The 14,860-nt window shown below is 48.0% G+C and overlaps 1 protein-coding gene across 6 annotated transcripts in view; it reads right to left on the minus strand.

Annotated features, from left to right (window-relative positions):
- PRR5L (proline rich 5 like) overlaps positions 1-14,860 on the minus strand; it is a 52,311-nt gene that overhangs the window by 14,705 nt on the left and 22,746 nt on the right. For all 6 annotated transcript variants that reach the window (XM_069968115.1, XM_069968113.1, XM_069968114.1 and 3 more), the window contains 4 exons: positions 10,700-10,748; positions 9,043-9,100; positions 6,941-7,032; positions 6,632-6,772 (listed from right to left, as the gene is read on the minus strand). In XM_069968115.1, coding sequence (XP_069824216.1) covers positions 6,632-6,772; positions 6,941-7,032; positions 9,043-9,100; positions 10,700-10,748 — 340 coding nt within the window. The remainder of the gene's footprint in view (positions 1-6,631; positions 6,773-6,940; positions 7,033-9,042; positions 9,101-10,699; positions 10,749-14,860) is intronic.

Below are 14,860 nucleotides of genomic sequence, written 5' to 3' on the forward strand. Positions count from 1 at the left end.
GCTCCTTCCAGGAGCTATGCAAATGTCACTGCTGGGGGTCCTAGGGGATCCTCATCTCTAAACCCTGGGGAAGGTAACTTACAACGACGCCTCCTGGAGGCTTTGCGTAAAGGGGATAGAACGCTCCAAGTAGAGGGGCGGGAGGTCGACCTGTCCTTCTATATAGAAAGACATGGGCTTGGGGCTTTCCGAGAGCAAAATGGGGAGGTAACCTGGTCCCTCCCTACAAATGGGCAGGAGGTGGGCCGTAGGAATGTGGTCCGTCTGGTATGGAGAGGCAGTGATGCGTGCCCATCCAGAGCAAAGGTGGTGGAGCTTCTCTTCCAGATGAGATTCAGGGCGAATGACATCTTTGCACTGATCCACCCCTACGGTGCCTCTGAATTCGACATCAGCTTTGTGAAGCCAGAGGGACTTGAGCTCTTCTGGTCTAATCACGAGCTGGTGAAGGATGAGCCCATGTGGCGGGATTTCGCTGTAAAGGCGGTATCCCGTCAGAGTTCTGTCAAGAAAGTGACCGTTCTGACGCGTAACGAGTCACTTTCTTGTTATGACATCATGACCTGGCTAGGCAGGTTTGGGGAGGTGACGGATGTCCCCAAGAAAAATCTGGATGAGCATGGCATATGGTCTGGGGCCTGGACGTTTTCCGTCCGTCTCCGACGTTCAGGGAACACTGTCACACACATACCATCGGCTGCTTTCTTGGGTCGCGACAGAATCCAAGTCTTTTACCAGGGGCAGCCGAAGCTGTGCCACAAGTGTGGTGATCCCACCCACTTTAGCGCAAATTGTACTAAACTGATTTGTGCATTGTGCGGTGCGGAGGGTCATCTGGCTGCCAGCTGTGGCCGGATTCGCTGTAACCTGTGTGGTGACCTTGGTCACCCGTTTAGCCGGTGTCCCCGCTCATTTTCCAATGCTGTGGCCGCCCAGGATGGGGAGAGCCTTGAGATTGCCTCTCCTGGGGAGGGAACCAGCAAAGGAGAAGGGGCACCAGGGCCAGTGAAGAAGGTGAAAAACAAGAGCCCCTCTAAGCTCAAACGAGAGGAGAAGCGCAGAAGGAGCAGGGACCTTGGAAGTTCCCTGGTGACAGGGGTAGTCAGTGGTCCTGCTCCTGGCGCTGGCTCAGAGAGAACAGCTGAGGCTCTGGGGGATACCGAGTTAGGCGAAGAGATGAGGAGACTTCGTAAGGAAGAAGCCAAGAGGGCCATTTCCTCAAGTTCCTCCCAATATGAAAGTTTGGATGAGGATGGTGGGAAAGGGCAAGATGAAAGACCTAAGTGTGGCAAAAGGAGGCAGGGTCAAGGAAAGTCATGTGCTTCCTCTAAATCCTCCTCTGGTGTTACGGGCCATGTGTCTAAGGAAGACCCGACTAACCCCCCTCTGATCGTTCTATCCAATAGGTACCAGACCCTTGGAGAAGGGGGTTTGGAGGTGGAGGAGCTTCCAGGGGGCGCCGAGCCTGCTCCTCCAGAGGCAGTTTCCTCGGGAGGTCAGGTGGCCCCAGGGTCTGGAGATGAGGATCCAGGGATGGATTTGTCTACATCCTTAAAAAGGATTAAAGAAAAGTCTAAAGGGTCATCCTCTGATGGGGAGGGGGGTAAGAAGAAAGGGAAAAAGTAAATAAGTAAGGCTGTTTAACTCGATCACCCATGATGGCGGCACTCACCCCATTGACTCTGGCATCCATTAACTGTGCCAGCATTAAGTCGGATACGGCTAGATTTGCAGCCTTTCATTTTCTCGGTCGTATTAACGCCGACATTTTGTTTTTGCAGGAGACCAGGTTGACAGACCAAGCCTTGCCAGTAAAAGCCAAGCGAGAGTGGAGGCATGGGCCTTCACACTGGTCTCTTGCGGCTGAGCCGTATAGTGGGGTGGCGGTCCTTTTTACCGCTCCTGTAGAATGCAGACGGGTTATTGAGTTAGAAATGGGGAGGTGCCTGATCTTGGATGTCCTCATGAAGGGGCAAGAGCTCAGGCTCATTGACATCTATGCCCCACAGACTAAGTGGGACCGTAAAAGCCTCTTCATGAGGATTAAGCCCTTTCTTTTTACGAGTCGGCAGGTGATTTTTGGTGGAGACTTCAATACTATCACGAGGTCTCAGGACAGGAGAGGCGCCAAAGACAAGCTGGCTTATGATAGCATGGTCCTGATTAGTATAGTTAGGGAAGCTCGCCTAGAGGATGCCCACATCCGGACCCCCTCGGGCCACGCGGGTTTCACCTATCATCGAGGTAGCTGCAGGTCTAGATTAGACAGGTTTTATTTAAAGGAGGAAGCCGTCTCTTCCGCAGTGTCCGTGGTTGAGGTGGAGTTCTCCGATCACTGTCTAATTTTGTTTTCCCTGAATGTTTCAGAGACCCCCCGGATGGGTAGAGGCTACTGGAGGCTGAATTCGTCCCTCCTGGAAGAAGCAGAGGTAAGACAATCCTTTGAGGATTTTCTTCAGAGTCAGGTACCTCTACTGGGCCTATGTAGTAGTAAGTCAGAGTGGTGGGAGATATTCAAGAAGCGGGTTGCGAGGTTCTTCCGCCAGCTCTCGAGCCTCAGGTCCCTGAATAGGTATCGTGTGTATCAGGGCCTGAGGAGGAAACTCGAGCATCTCGTCTCGACTGGAGGTAGTAGAGAGGAGATCTCCAGAGTGAAAGCCTTGCTCATGAGGTGTCAGTATGATAGGCACGCATCTTTAGTTTTTGAGAGGGACTTCGGGAGGTACCGCTCGCCCGACCCCTACAGAAACTGTAAGATGTCAGTGAGTAGTAAGATCGTGACTGGACTGGTTGATAGTACGGGATCTCTGAACCGGTCCAGATCAGGGATCCTGGAGGTCGTCAGATCCTTTTACTCACACCTCTTGGGGAGGAAGGATCTAGATCGGGATGTGATGTCGGGTTTCCTGGCTGAGACCATTCCTGAGCCAGGTGTAGACCCCTCTCTTGATGTTTTGGCAGAAGAGATCAGGGAAGAGGAAGTTAGACTGGCGATTGAAGGGCTTGCCCTGAAGAAGTCGCCAGGTCCAGATGGCTTAACATCTGAGTGGTACAAGACCTTCAGGGACCTCTTAGTTCCCCTCTTGGCCGAGGTCTTCAATGAGTGTCTCTCCTTGGGCACTCTGCCGAGGTCAATGAGGAGGTCAGCCCTGATTCTTCTGTCAAAAGGTAAAGATTCGAGCCGTATTGAGAATTGGAGGCCCATAGCTCTTCTCAATGTGGACAGGAAGATTCTGGCCAAGATACTGTTTAATCGGCTGGTGAAGTTTGCACCCCGGCTCCTTTCGGGGGCTCAGCACTGCTCTGTTCCAGGCCGAAGCACCTTAAGTGCTGTCCTTAGTGTCAGGGAGGCAGTGGAGCGGAGTAGTGCGGGTCTTTGGAAGGGGTACTTGCTGTCCCTGGATCAGGCCAAAGCATTTGATCGGGTGAACCATGAGTACCTCTGGTCCGTCCTTCTGAGATATGGCCTACCAGATACTTTTGTCAATTGGCTTAAGATCTTGTATGCAGGGGCAGAGAGTTTCCCGCTGGTGAACGGTTGGTCTGGCCGCTCTTTTGGGGTTGGGTCTGGTGTTCGCCAGGGCTGTCCCTTGAGCCCACTGTTGTATGTGTTCGCGATCGACCCTTTTCTTAGGAGGGTTGGTTGTGGACCGTTGGCAGGGGTCGGGATGAGCCTGGAGGAGCCAGAGGCCACCCTGAGAGTGGTAGCGTACGCTGATGATGTCACTGTCTTCGTATCCTCGAGAGAGGAGGTCGATATGGTGATCTCAGAGGTGGACCGCTACTCAGAGGCATCTGGCTCCAGCATCAACCAGGATAAGTGCGAAAGTCTCTGGCTGGGAGGGGGAGATCCCGAGTTTGATCTCCCGGACACCCTTCCAGAGCCCCAAGACTCGGCAAAAATCCTAGGCATTACATTCGGCCAGGGTGATTACCCCACTAAAAACTGGGATGGTAGGCTCCAGAATGCCGCTCAGAAGGTGGACCAGTGGAAGGGTTGGTCTTTGACCCTCAGGGAAAGGGTACACCTGATCAAATCATACCTGCTCCCTTTGTTTATCTACCTGGGCAGTGTATGTATCTTGCCAGAGGCTTCCTATACTAGGATCTACAGCCTGTTCTTCCAGCTGTTATGGGGGAATAGGCTGAACCTGGTCAAGAGAGAGGTCACGTACCGCACGAGGAGACTTGGGGGTTTGTCTATGGTGAACCCAGTGGTGTTCTTAGTGAACACCTTTTTGAAAGCTAACATCGCAAACCTCTGGAAGGAGAGGGCTCCTCCGTGGGTACTCTCCTGCAGGGAATGGTTTCGGCCTTTCTTCCAGGAATGGGAGACAGGAGGGCGAGTGAAGGACCTTCGTACACCCCATGGATATCTTCCGGCTTACGCTACCCCGACTCTGAAGATGATACGTCGGTGGGGTCTGGGAATGTGGGAGATCAGGACTCAGTCAAGGAAATTCCTTGACCAAAGGGTTCTGTTGACCCATTTCCAGAAGCCCCTGGCGCTCAGGGATTGCCCAGGTCGGGATCTGAGGGTTGGGTTAAGTCTATTGAACTCAAAGAGGATCCCCCAGAAGTTTTGGGACTTGGCCTGGCGCTGCTTCCAGGGGAAGCTATGTGTGAGGGACAACTTGAAGTGCAGGAGCTCCGATGATCGGGGGTGTCCCCGAGAGGAGTGTGGTAATACGCTGGAAAGCATGGATCATTTCCTGCTTCATTGTCCCTTCAATATAGGGGTTTACACCAGGGTGGGCGCCTCCATAGGTTGGAGTCAGTTAGTCAGTCTCACCTATCCGGAGTGGGCTTATGGAGTATTCAGGAACCTGGGTGGCCGAGATCGCTGCACGTTATTCTTAGTCAGCTTAGTGGTTAGGTACCACACGTGGAACGCACGGTGTCTAGTATCTACACAGCGTAGAGTCCTCTCCGAGGTGGAGGTCTGTAGGAACATCACTGGTGACCTTGGGAAGATCAGGTCTTTGGAGTATGGCAGGCTGGGTACAAGTAGGGCTTCTCTCCTGTGGAGAGGTTTTTCCTTCGCTGTGCCCTAGGTACTGAGCCCACTGGGTGAGGTACCATAATTCTGGTTAGGGACAGAGTAGGTAGGGACAGAGGTAGGGAGAGTGTGAGGGTTAGATTAATATTTAGGGATAGTATTAGGGAGAGGGTAGGGAGAATAGTCAGGGATAGGTTATAAATTATTATGGTACCCGGTCTGCCATCCTCCGATCCCGGTGGGGGGCTGTGCATGACACTTTAGCTTTTTGTTTTCTAACAAGTAATAAACAGTAAAGGGCTTACAGGCTACCGAACTTGAGCCTCGCTGTTATGTCATAATGTGTTGGTGTTATGGGATATTGTTATGGTGTATACTTTATTTTTAGGAACATTGGTAAGTTGAGGGCTGGACAAGCCTTATGGACAATTATAGTTATTGTTTAAGTTCTGGGGTATAGGATAGGTTGGGTGGGGTGATGGGGAGGGGGGGGGGGGTTGTTTTTCCCTGGATGGATACTTGGAGTTCTGGCATGGGTCACTGAGGGACAAGAACTGAACTGATGGACCCAGACTCATGTCCAGATTTGGGGTGTGGGAAGTGGGGCTTATAGTTAGGTTCATGTGTCATATGGTTGATGTACTTTTATGATTTGTATTATTATTATTTTATTATTATTATTATATATTTTTTTTTTTTTTTTTTTTTTTTTTTTGTGTCCTATAAGGCAGCCGGACCTCATATTATTAAGTTGGTATTGGGATATTTTCTTTTCTGTTAAAGTTGTATAGTGTGTGTGGTGGTTGGATGAGAGTTAAGTATCTGGAAGGGGGGGGCTTGTTGGGTGAATTATGCTGGTATGTGTGTGTGTGTGGGGGGGGGGGGGCTTTTTGTGTTGGGTTTGCAGGGTAAGGTGTGAGTGTGTGTGCGTGTTTTAAAAAGGAAAAAAAAAAAAAAAAAAAAAAAAAGGGGAAAAAAAAAAAAGGGAAAAAAAAAAAAAAAAAAAAAAGTCCAAACTGGGACTATGTTGAGTTAGAGCCGAGAATGGCTCAGAGCATGTTATAGATTCTTGGTTTGGTTTAGACAGAGTGTCTTTACTATATTATTTCTGTGTGCTGTGAGGTGTGAGTGTGGGGTAGGTAGTAGTGGTGGTGGGGTAGTAATAGTAGTAGTAAGGGTAAGTTGGGGTGGTAGTGTTTTATTATGAAGCTGGACTGGCCGGGTGAGGCAGGTGTGAGGGAGGATTTCCTTATAGAAAATATGATTATTATTTCAGAATTGTTGTTTTTGTTATAAGCAGAAAGCTTTGTATTTGTTTCTGTTCTGGCCGATGGAGCCGCGTTTATGTTTATGTTGTTATACTTGTTAAGTTTTATATTTTTCTAATAAAAAGAATTACAGGATGTAACTCAGGATCAGTACAGGATCAGTAATGTAATGTATGTACACAGTGACGCCACCAGCAGAATGGTGAGTGCAGCTCTGGAGTATAATACAGGATGTACCCCAGGATCAGTACAGGATCAGTAATGTAATGTATGTACACAGTGACCCCACCAGCAGAATAGTGAGTGCAGCTCTGGAGTATAATAAAGGACCAGTAATGTAATAGATGTACGCAGTGACTCCTACCTCAAGCACCAGCAGCATCTGTAGGATGGGAGGAGGGATGGGTTTCTGCAGTAATGGCAGCGTTCTGTCTAGATTCACCTTTAACAGAACCGAGTCCCTGAAGCCGAGCAGAGCGATCTGACGAATAGTAAGCTCCTGGCCCTAAAATACAGGAACATAGGCTTAATCCTTTTCATCCTATCAGGATTTTCTTCTGCTCCATTACTACACGCAGACTATAGGACACCACTGCTCCCTACACAATACATATGTATATATATATATATATATATATATATATATATACACATACACACATCATGTATATACCTGGACGGGATAGAATATGGCCTGGAGTGTTGGCAGGATTTCAGTGAAGAAATGATCCCACAATTCAGACAGAATCAGGACGCGGTTTTCACCTGCAGAGAAACAAAGTTATAAAGTTATAAAGGGTTTAACTACAGTAAACTCAGCACTGTTCCCAACAAAGACCCGGCACTGTACACTGTACCCAACAAAGACCCCTCACTGTACACTGTACCCGACAAAAGACCCCTCACTGTACACTGTACCCGACAAAGACCCGGCACTGTACACTGTACCCGACAAAGACCCGGCACTGTACACTGTACCCAACAAAGACCCGGCACTGTACACTGTACCCGACAAAAGACCCCTCACTGTACACTGTACCCGACAAAGACCCGGCACTGTACACTGTACCCGACAAAGACCCGGCACTGTACACTGTACCCGACAAAGACCCGGCACTGTACACTGTACCCTACAAAGACCCCTCACTGTACACTGTACCCGACAAAGACCTGGCACTGTACATTGTACCCGACAAAGACCTGGCACTGTACACTGTACCCGACAAAGACCCGGTCCAGTACATTGTACCCGACAAACACCCGGCACTGTACACTGTACCCGACAAAGACCCGGCACTGTACACTGTACCCGACAAAGACCCGGCACTGTACACTGTACCCGACAAAGACCCCTCACTGTACACTGTACCCGACAAAGACCCCTCACTGTACACTGTACCTGACAAAGACCCGGCACTGTACACTGTACCCGACAAAGACCCGGCACTATACACTGTACCCGACAAAGACCCGGCACTGTACACTGTACCCAACAAAGACCCGGCACTGTACACTGTACCCGACAAAGACCTGGCACTGTACACTGTACCCAACAAAGACCCGGCGCTGTACACTGCACCCGACAAAGACCCGGCACTGTGCCCAACAAAGACCCGGCACTGTACACTGTACCCAACAAAGACCCGGCACTGTACACTGTACCCGACAAAGACCCGGCACTGTACACTGTACCCGACAAAGACCCGGCACTCTACACTGTACCCGACAAAGACCCCTCACTGTACACTGTACCCAACAAAGACCCGGCACTGTACACTGCACCCGACAAAGACCTGGCACTGCACACTGTACCCAACAAAGACCCGGCACTGTACACTGCACCCGACAAAGACCCGGCACTGTGCCCAACAAAGACCCGGCACTGTACACTGTACCCAACAAAGACCCCTCACTGTACACTGTACCCGACAAAGACCTGGCACTGTACACTGTACCCGACAAAGACCCGGTCCAGTACACTGTACCCGACAAAGACCCGGCACTGTACACTGTACCCGACAAAGACCCAGTCCAGTACACTGTACCCGACAAAGACCCGGCACTGTACACTGTACCCGGCACTGTACACTGTACCCGACAAAGACCCAGCACTCTACACTGTACCCGACAAAGACCCCTCACTGTACACTGTACCCGACAAAGACCCGGCACTGTACACTGTACCCGACAAAGACCCGGCACTATACACTGTACCCGACAAAGACCCGGCACTGTACACTGTACCCAACAAAGACCCGGCACTGTACACTGTACCCGACAAAGACCTGGCACTGTACACTGTACCCAACAAAGACCCGGCACTGTACACTGTACCCGACAAAGACCCGGCGCTGTACACTGCACCCGACAAAGACCCGGCACTGTGCCCAACAAAGACCCGGCACTGTACACTGTACCCGACAAAGACCCGGCACTGTACACTGTACCCGACAAAGACCCGGCGCTGTACACTGCACCCGACAAAGACCCGGCACTGTACCTGACAAACACCTGGCACTGTACCTGACAAAGACTCGGCGCTGTACACTGTAACTGACAAAGACCCGGCGCTGTACACTGTACACTGTACACGGAATAAACTCTATTCCCAGTAACACAAGTGGCAGATAGATATATCCTGAGCACACAGACTCATCTCATACTCAGTAATATGTGACCTCCCCATATTATAGCAGGTCACTGACAGAGTCGGTGTCACTGTGGTAAAGTGCTGTGACTGCCCTTACACCCCCTCACACTGTCGGTATCTCTCACCTTCGTACAGCTTGACTTTCTCCTCCATGAAGGCCAAACCCTTGGTCAGCAGCTGATTCTACAAAGACAAAGAACAGTATGGGCTCCTGCATGGCCTAACACTGGGCTACAGTCACCGGCCTCACACGTCTTCTTCTATCAGTTGTTAACAAGTTGATCTGGATTAGAAAAACATAGCTGCTATTTTTCAAAAATAGCGCCGCCCCTGTCCTCAGGTTATGTGTGGTATTACAATGAGGAGCCACTCGCTTCAATAGAACCAAGCTGCAATACCACACACGAGCTGAGGATGACAGCCTATGTTTGGTATTACAGCTCAGTCCTATTCATTTGAATGGGGATCAGCTGCAATACTATGCAAAGCCCATGGAGAGAAGTATTTTTTTTTCTAATTCTCAAATTGTTTCAAAAGACTTAAAGGAGTACTCCGGCAAAAAAAAATTAACTGGTGTCAGTAAGTTATAGAGTCGTGTAACTTACTTCTATTTAAAAATGTAAAGTCTTCCAGTACTTATCAGTTGCTGTATGTCCTGCAGGAAGTGGTGTATTATTTCCAGTCTGACACAGTGCTCTCTGCTGCCACCTCTGTCCATGTCAGGAACTGTCCAGAGCAGAGGCAAATCCCCATAGAAAACCTCTCCTGCTATGGACAGAGGTGGCAGCAGAGAGCACTGTGCAAGACTGGAAAGAATACTCCACTTCCTACAGGACATACAGCAGCTGATAAGTACTAGAAGGCTGGAGATTTTTAAATAGAAGTAAATTACAAATCTATATAACTTCCTGACGCTGGTTCGTTTGAAAGAAAACATTTTTTACTGGAGTTCCCTTTTATACCTCCTTACTGGCATACAATGTATACCTCCTGCTCAGCCACAAAGCTGTATGGCAACTGTCCCACCAAGGAACAAGCCTTCTGTTCTTGAGCGGGAGATCCCATTCACAACAGGGACTCCAGTCTTTATGATAGGAGTCCAGGCTGCTGCACAGTATACAGCAGCAGTTTGCTATGTGGTGGCTCCCATTTAAATCCATTCTTCATACAAATATATACATATATATATATATATATATATATATATATATATATATATATATATATATATTATAATTATACAAATTAAAAAAATAAATATATATATATATATATATATATATATATATATATATATATATATTTGTATGAAGGATAGATACCCTCCGGATTTGTTGTGGTTTGTCCACATGGATTTAAATGGGAGCCACCACATAGCAAACTGCTGCTGTATACTGGTCAGCAGCCTGGACTCCTATCATAAAGACTGGAGTCCCTGTTTTGAATGGGATCTCCCGCTCAAGAACAGAAAGCTTGTCCCTTCTGTTATCTTTGCTGTCCCTGTAATACGCTAATTTCCTATGTGCAATTCCCCATGTGGCCTCCCCTCACCATCGCTGCATTCTCACTCTCAGTATCTCTCAGCTTCTCTATTAACAGAAAGCTTCAGGTTTCGTTCCCTTTAAGGAGAAGAACCATGAAAGGGAGACGGGTAACAGCCTCTCGGTCTGATTCATAGCTGGCGGTGTACAGTAGGATGCTGCGGTGAGACAAATGCAGCTGCTGCGAAAATTACAGGGTGAAAAACCCGGCGGGTCTCTACTCGACAAACCGGTGACATACCTGAAAGTAATCCGTGATAAAGGAGCCAAGTTCACTTTTCAGCAAATGTCTGGAAAAAAAAAACAAAAAAAACTTTTCAGTTCTATAAAAGAAGTGACTATCCTACTGCTTGGATCAATGTTCCCCAACCTGTGGCTCTCCATCATGCCCTGACAGCCTGATGGAAGTTGTCGGTCTGCAACAGCCATAGAGCCACAGGTTGAGGATTACTCACTTTGACCATCAATTGTAGGAAAATCTGGTGGTAGATATTAAATTCCGCCACAGCGCCTCCACTGGAGAAACTAAGTATTACACACATCCATGTAATGTTGGTCCTCCAAAGTAATAGGTTCTCTCTACAATAAAGGGGAGTGGGGGGACCCTCTCCAATACATGTAGAATACGGAACAAATGTTGACAACAGAACATAACCCCTTTAAGGCCATATTCTGAACCTTATATAGACTCACTGAGTAAGAATTTTCTTTGTGGAGTAAAACTTTCTACACTATTATTTTGGGGAACAAAAAATATGCAAAGTAGCTTGAGCTTTCTCTCTGGTGCCACCGAGTGTTTTACTAATTAAGATTAATTCTGATTGGTTGCTATAGGCCACACCTCCATTTTTCCGATACACATATAAGGCTGGGGTACTCTGGCGGGAAAAAAAAAATTCTTTCAAATCAACCGGTGCCAGAAAGTTATATAGATTTGTAAATTACTTATATTAAAAAATCTTGTCTTCCAATACTTATCAGCTGCTGTATGTTCTGCAGGAAGTGGTGTATTCTTTCTCTCTGCTGCCACCTCTGTCAATGTCAGGAACTGTCCAGAGCAGCAGCAAATCCCCATAGAAAACCTCTGCTGCTCTGGATAGTTCCTGACATGGACAGAGGTGGCTGCAGAGAGCACTGTGTCATACACCACTTCCTGCAGGACATATAGCAGATGAGAAGTACTGGAAGACTGGAGATTTTTTAATAGAAGTAAATTACAAATCTCGGGCACTTTTTGGCAGCAGTTTGTTTGAAAGAAAAATATTTCGGTGACCGACCCCTTTAAGGTGATGGGTGAGATCTCCGCTGCTGGTCAATGCTATTTCACTTTAAAATTCTAAGTATTTTCAGTGAAAGAAAACAAAGGATCCATTGTCCCCCTGAATCTTCCTCCCTTGTTATCTTTCCGTTTTGCATAGAAACCCAGCACCAGCAATGACCAGAGGAAACGCAATCTCATTGCTCCACCAATATCTCCCGTCACTAAGAATATATTATTGGGATAAAAAAAAATCCAAATTGAATGAACTATTGAGTTTTCCTTAAAGGGAAAATATAAAGAACACGGGTCTGCTATACGAGAATATACTGCTGAAGATGCTTTGTATGATTATAAGGGTGTTACTTCTATAGGGGGCGCTCTCTCAGTGTTTATGAAGGAACTGCTGGCGTTGTTTATGGGAGAACCTGATTGCATTGTTTACATGATGCCCCCTGCTGGCAGTGTGTATGGCGGTACTTATGGCAATAATGGGAGGAACATACTATTGGTTTTATTTGTAGGAGGACACTGGCCTGGCACGGTTAAGAGAACACTAGGCCACCATGTTTAGGGGCCTTTAGGTTGCCACATTTACGGGGGCACTAGGTCACCATGGGGGGGACTAAGTCACCATGTTTATGGGAGGAACTAGGCTACAACGTTTATTAGGGCACTAAGCTGCCACATTTATGGGGGCAGTAGGCCACGACCTTTATGGGTGCCGTAGGTTGCCGAATTTATGGGGGCACTAGGCCCAACATTTTTATGTCGCACTAGGCCACATGTATAGGGGCACTAGGCCGCCACATGTATAGGAACACTAGGCCGCCATGTTTATGAAGCCCTAGGCCACCACATGTATAGGGGCACTAGGCCGCCATATTTATGAAGCCCTAGGCCACAACATGTATAGAAACACTAGGCCGCCATGTTTACGAAGCACTAGGCCACAACATGTATAGGAACACTAGGCCCCCATATTTATGAAGCGCTAAGCCACCACATGTATAGGGGCACTAGGCCCCCATATTTATGAAGCGCTAGGCCACAACATGTATAGGAGCACTAGGCCGCCATATTTATGAAGCCCTAGGCCACAACATGTATAGGGACACTAGGCCACCATGTTTACGAAGCACTAGGCCACAACATGTATAGGAACACTAGGCCCCCATATTTATGAAGCACTAGGCCACCACATGTATAGGGACACTAGGCAGCCATGTTTATGAAGCCCTAGGCCACAACATGTATAGGGACACTAGGCCGCCATGTTTACGAAGCACTAGGCCACAACATGTATAGGAACACTAGGCCGCCATGTTTATGAAGCACTAGGCCACCACATGTATAGGGACACTAGGCAGCCATGTTTATGAAGCGTTAGGCCACCACATGTATAGGGACACTAGGCAGCCATGTTCATAAAGCACTAGGCCACCACATGTATAGGGACACTAGGCCACCATGTTTATGAAGTGCTAGGCCACCACATGTATAAGAACATCAGGCCACCATGTTTATGAAGCCCTAGGCCACCACATGTATAAGGGCACTAAGCCGCCATGTTTATGAAGCACTAGGCCACCACATGTATAAGGGCACTAAGCCGCCATGTTTATGAAGCACTAGGTCCCCACTCCCCACATGTATAGGGGCACTGGGCCGCCATATTTATGGGGGGGTTTGGGCACCATGTCTATAGATGCACTAGACGATTATATTTATTGGTGCACTAGGCCATTATATTTATTGCACTAGGCCGCCACATTTATGGGGGCACTGGGCCGCCATGTTTATAGGGGCACTAGGCCACCATGTTTCTGGGGGAACTAGGCCGTCACATTTATTGGTTCTCTAGGCCGCCACATTTATTGGTTCACTAGGCCGCCACATTTAGAAAGATAGAAACATAGAAGATTGTCGGCAGAAAAAGACCACTGGGTCCATCTAGTCTGCCCTTTTAGTATTTTCTTTCTTATTATCTTAGGATAGATGTATGTTTATCCCAGGCGTGTTTAAATTCTGTTATTGTAGATTTACCAACCACCTCTGCTGGAAGTCTGTTCCAGGTATCTACTACTCTTTCAATAAAATAATATTTTTTCAAATTGCTTCTGATTTATTGGTTCACTAGGCCATTACATTTATTGGTGCACTAGGCCGCCATGTTTATGGGGGCACTAGGTCGCCGTGTCTATGGGGGCACTAGACCATTATGTTTGTGGGTGCACTAGGCTATCTTTTCATACTAAGCTGGTGTTTTTTTGGTGGGGCACATGCCAAGTAGAGAAATACATATACCTATACATACATATACTGTATACATACATTGGGGCCCCTTACGTTCATTTCATCGCAGTGGATGGGAGGCTGGAGTTTGTGGATTTATTATCTCAGGACTGTGGCAGGATCGCCAATCACTGACAGATTTACTACTCGCAGACTCACCACCTGAGGCATCTAGATTCCAAGTCACCTGCCCAGACCAAGGCGGCTGCTCTCCTCTCTTACTTCCAAGGAATAGACCTCCTCCCATGTTTATAGGCCAATAGACTGTCCCCTAGAAACCAGTATCCCTGTTGCCCATAGTAACCAGAATTTGAAATTTAAATTAATTGGTTGCTATAGGCAACAGAGCTTTTTCTCCGATCCGGTTATTAGACCTAAGGGACCTTCTATAATAGGACGTCTAATTAGAACTGATTAATTCCATTCACAGAAGCCGGGATGTTGTTTAACAAGAATAATTCGGCTTCGGAGACGGGCGCGGAAAGTCGTGGTGACAGGTGCATTAAGCTCGGGGGCTCTACAATCACATTCTGTCGGCTGAAGATAATCCATCTTGGCCGAAAGTCTGAAGATGATTGAACCCGTTCAGACAGGTCCAGATTTTTCACAGGCTGCCCGGACGAGGGCTGAGCGAGCTGCGAGCGCAACGCGAACGGGAAGCATGACTGGAATGTATGGAAAATTGGGAAATTAAAATTTGCCTTCATGTTGGTTGTATCTATATCTAACAGATACCCTCTAAATCAGGGGTCCTCAACTGGCGGACCGCGGTCCGAACCCGGACCGCGGAGGCCAGCTGTCCGGACCCCTGGTCAGACCTCCTAACCTCCCGGGACGGACCGGATCCGG

Source organism: Dendropsophus ebraccatus, chromosome 4, assembly GCF_027789765.1.
Source record: "Dendropsophus ebraccatus isolate aDenEbr1 chromosome 4, aDenEbr1.pat, whole genome shotgun sequence".
Classification (NCBI taxonomy): Eukaryota; Metazoa; Chordata; class Amphibia; order Anura; family Hylidae; genus Dendropsophus; species Dendropsophus ebraccatus.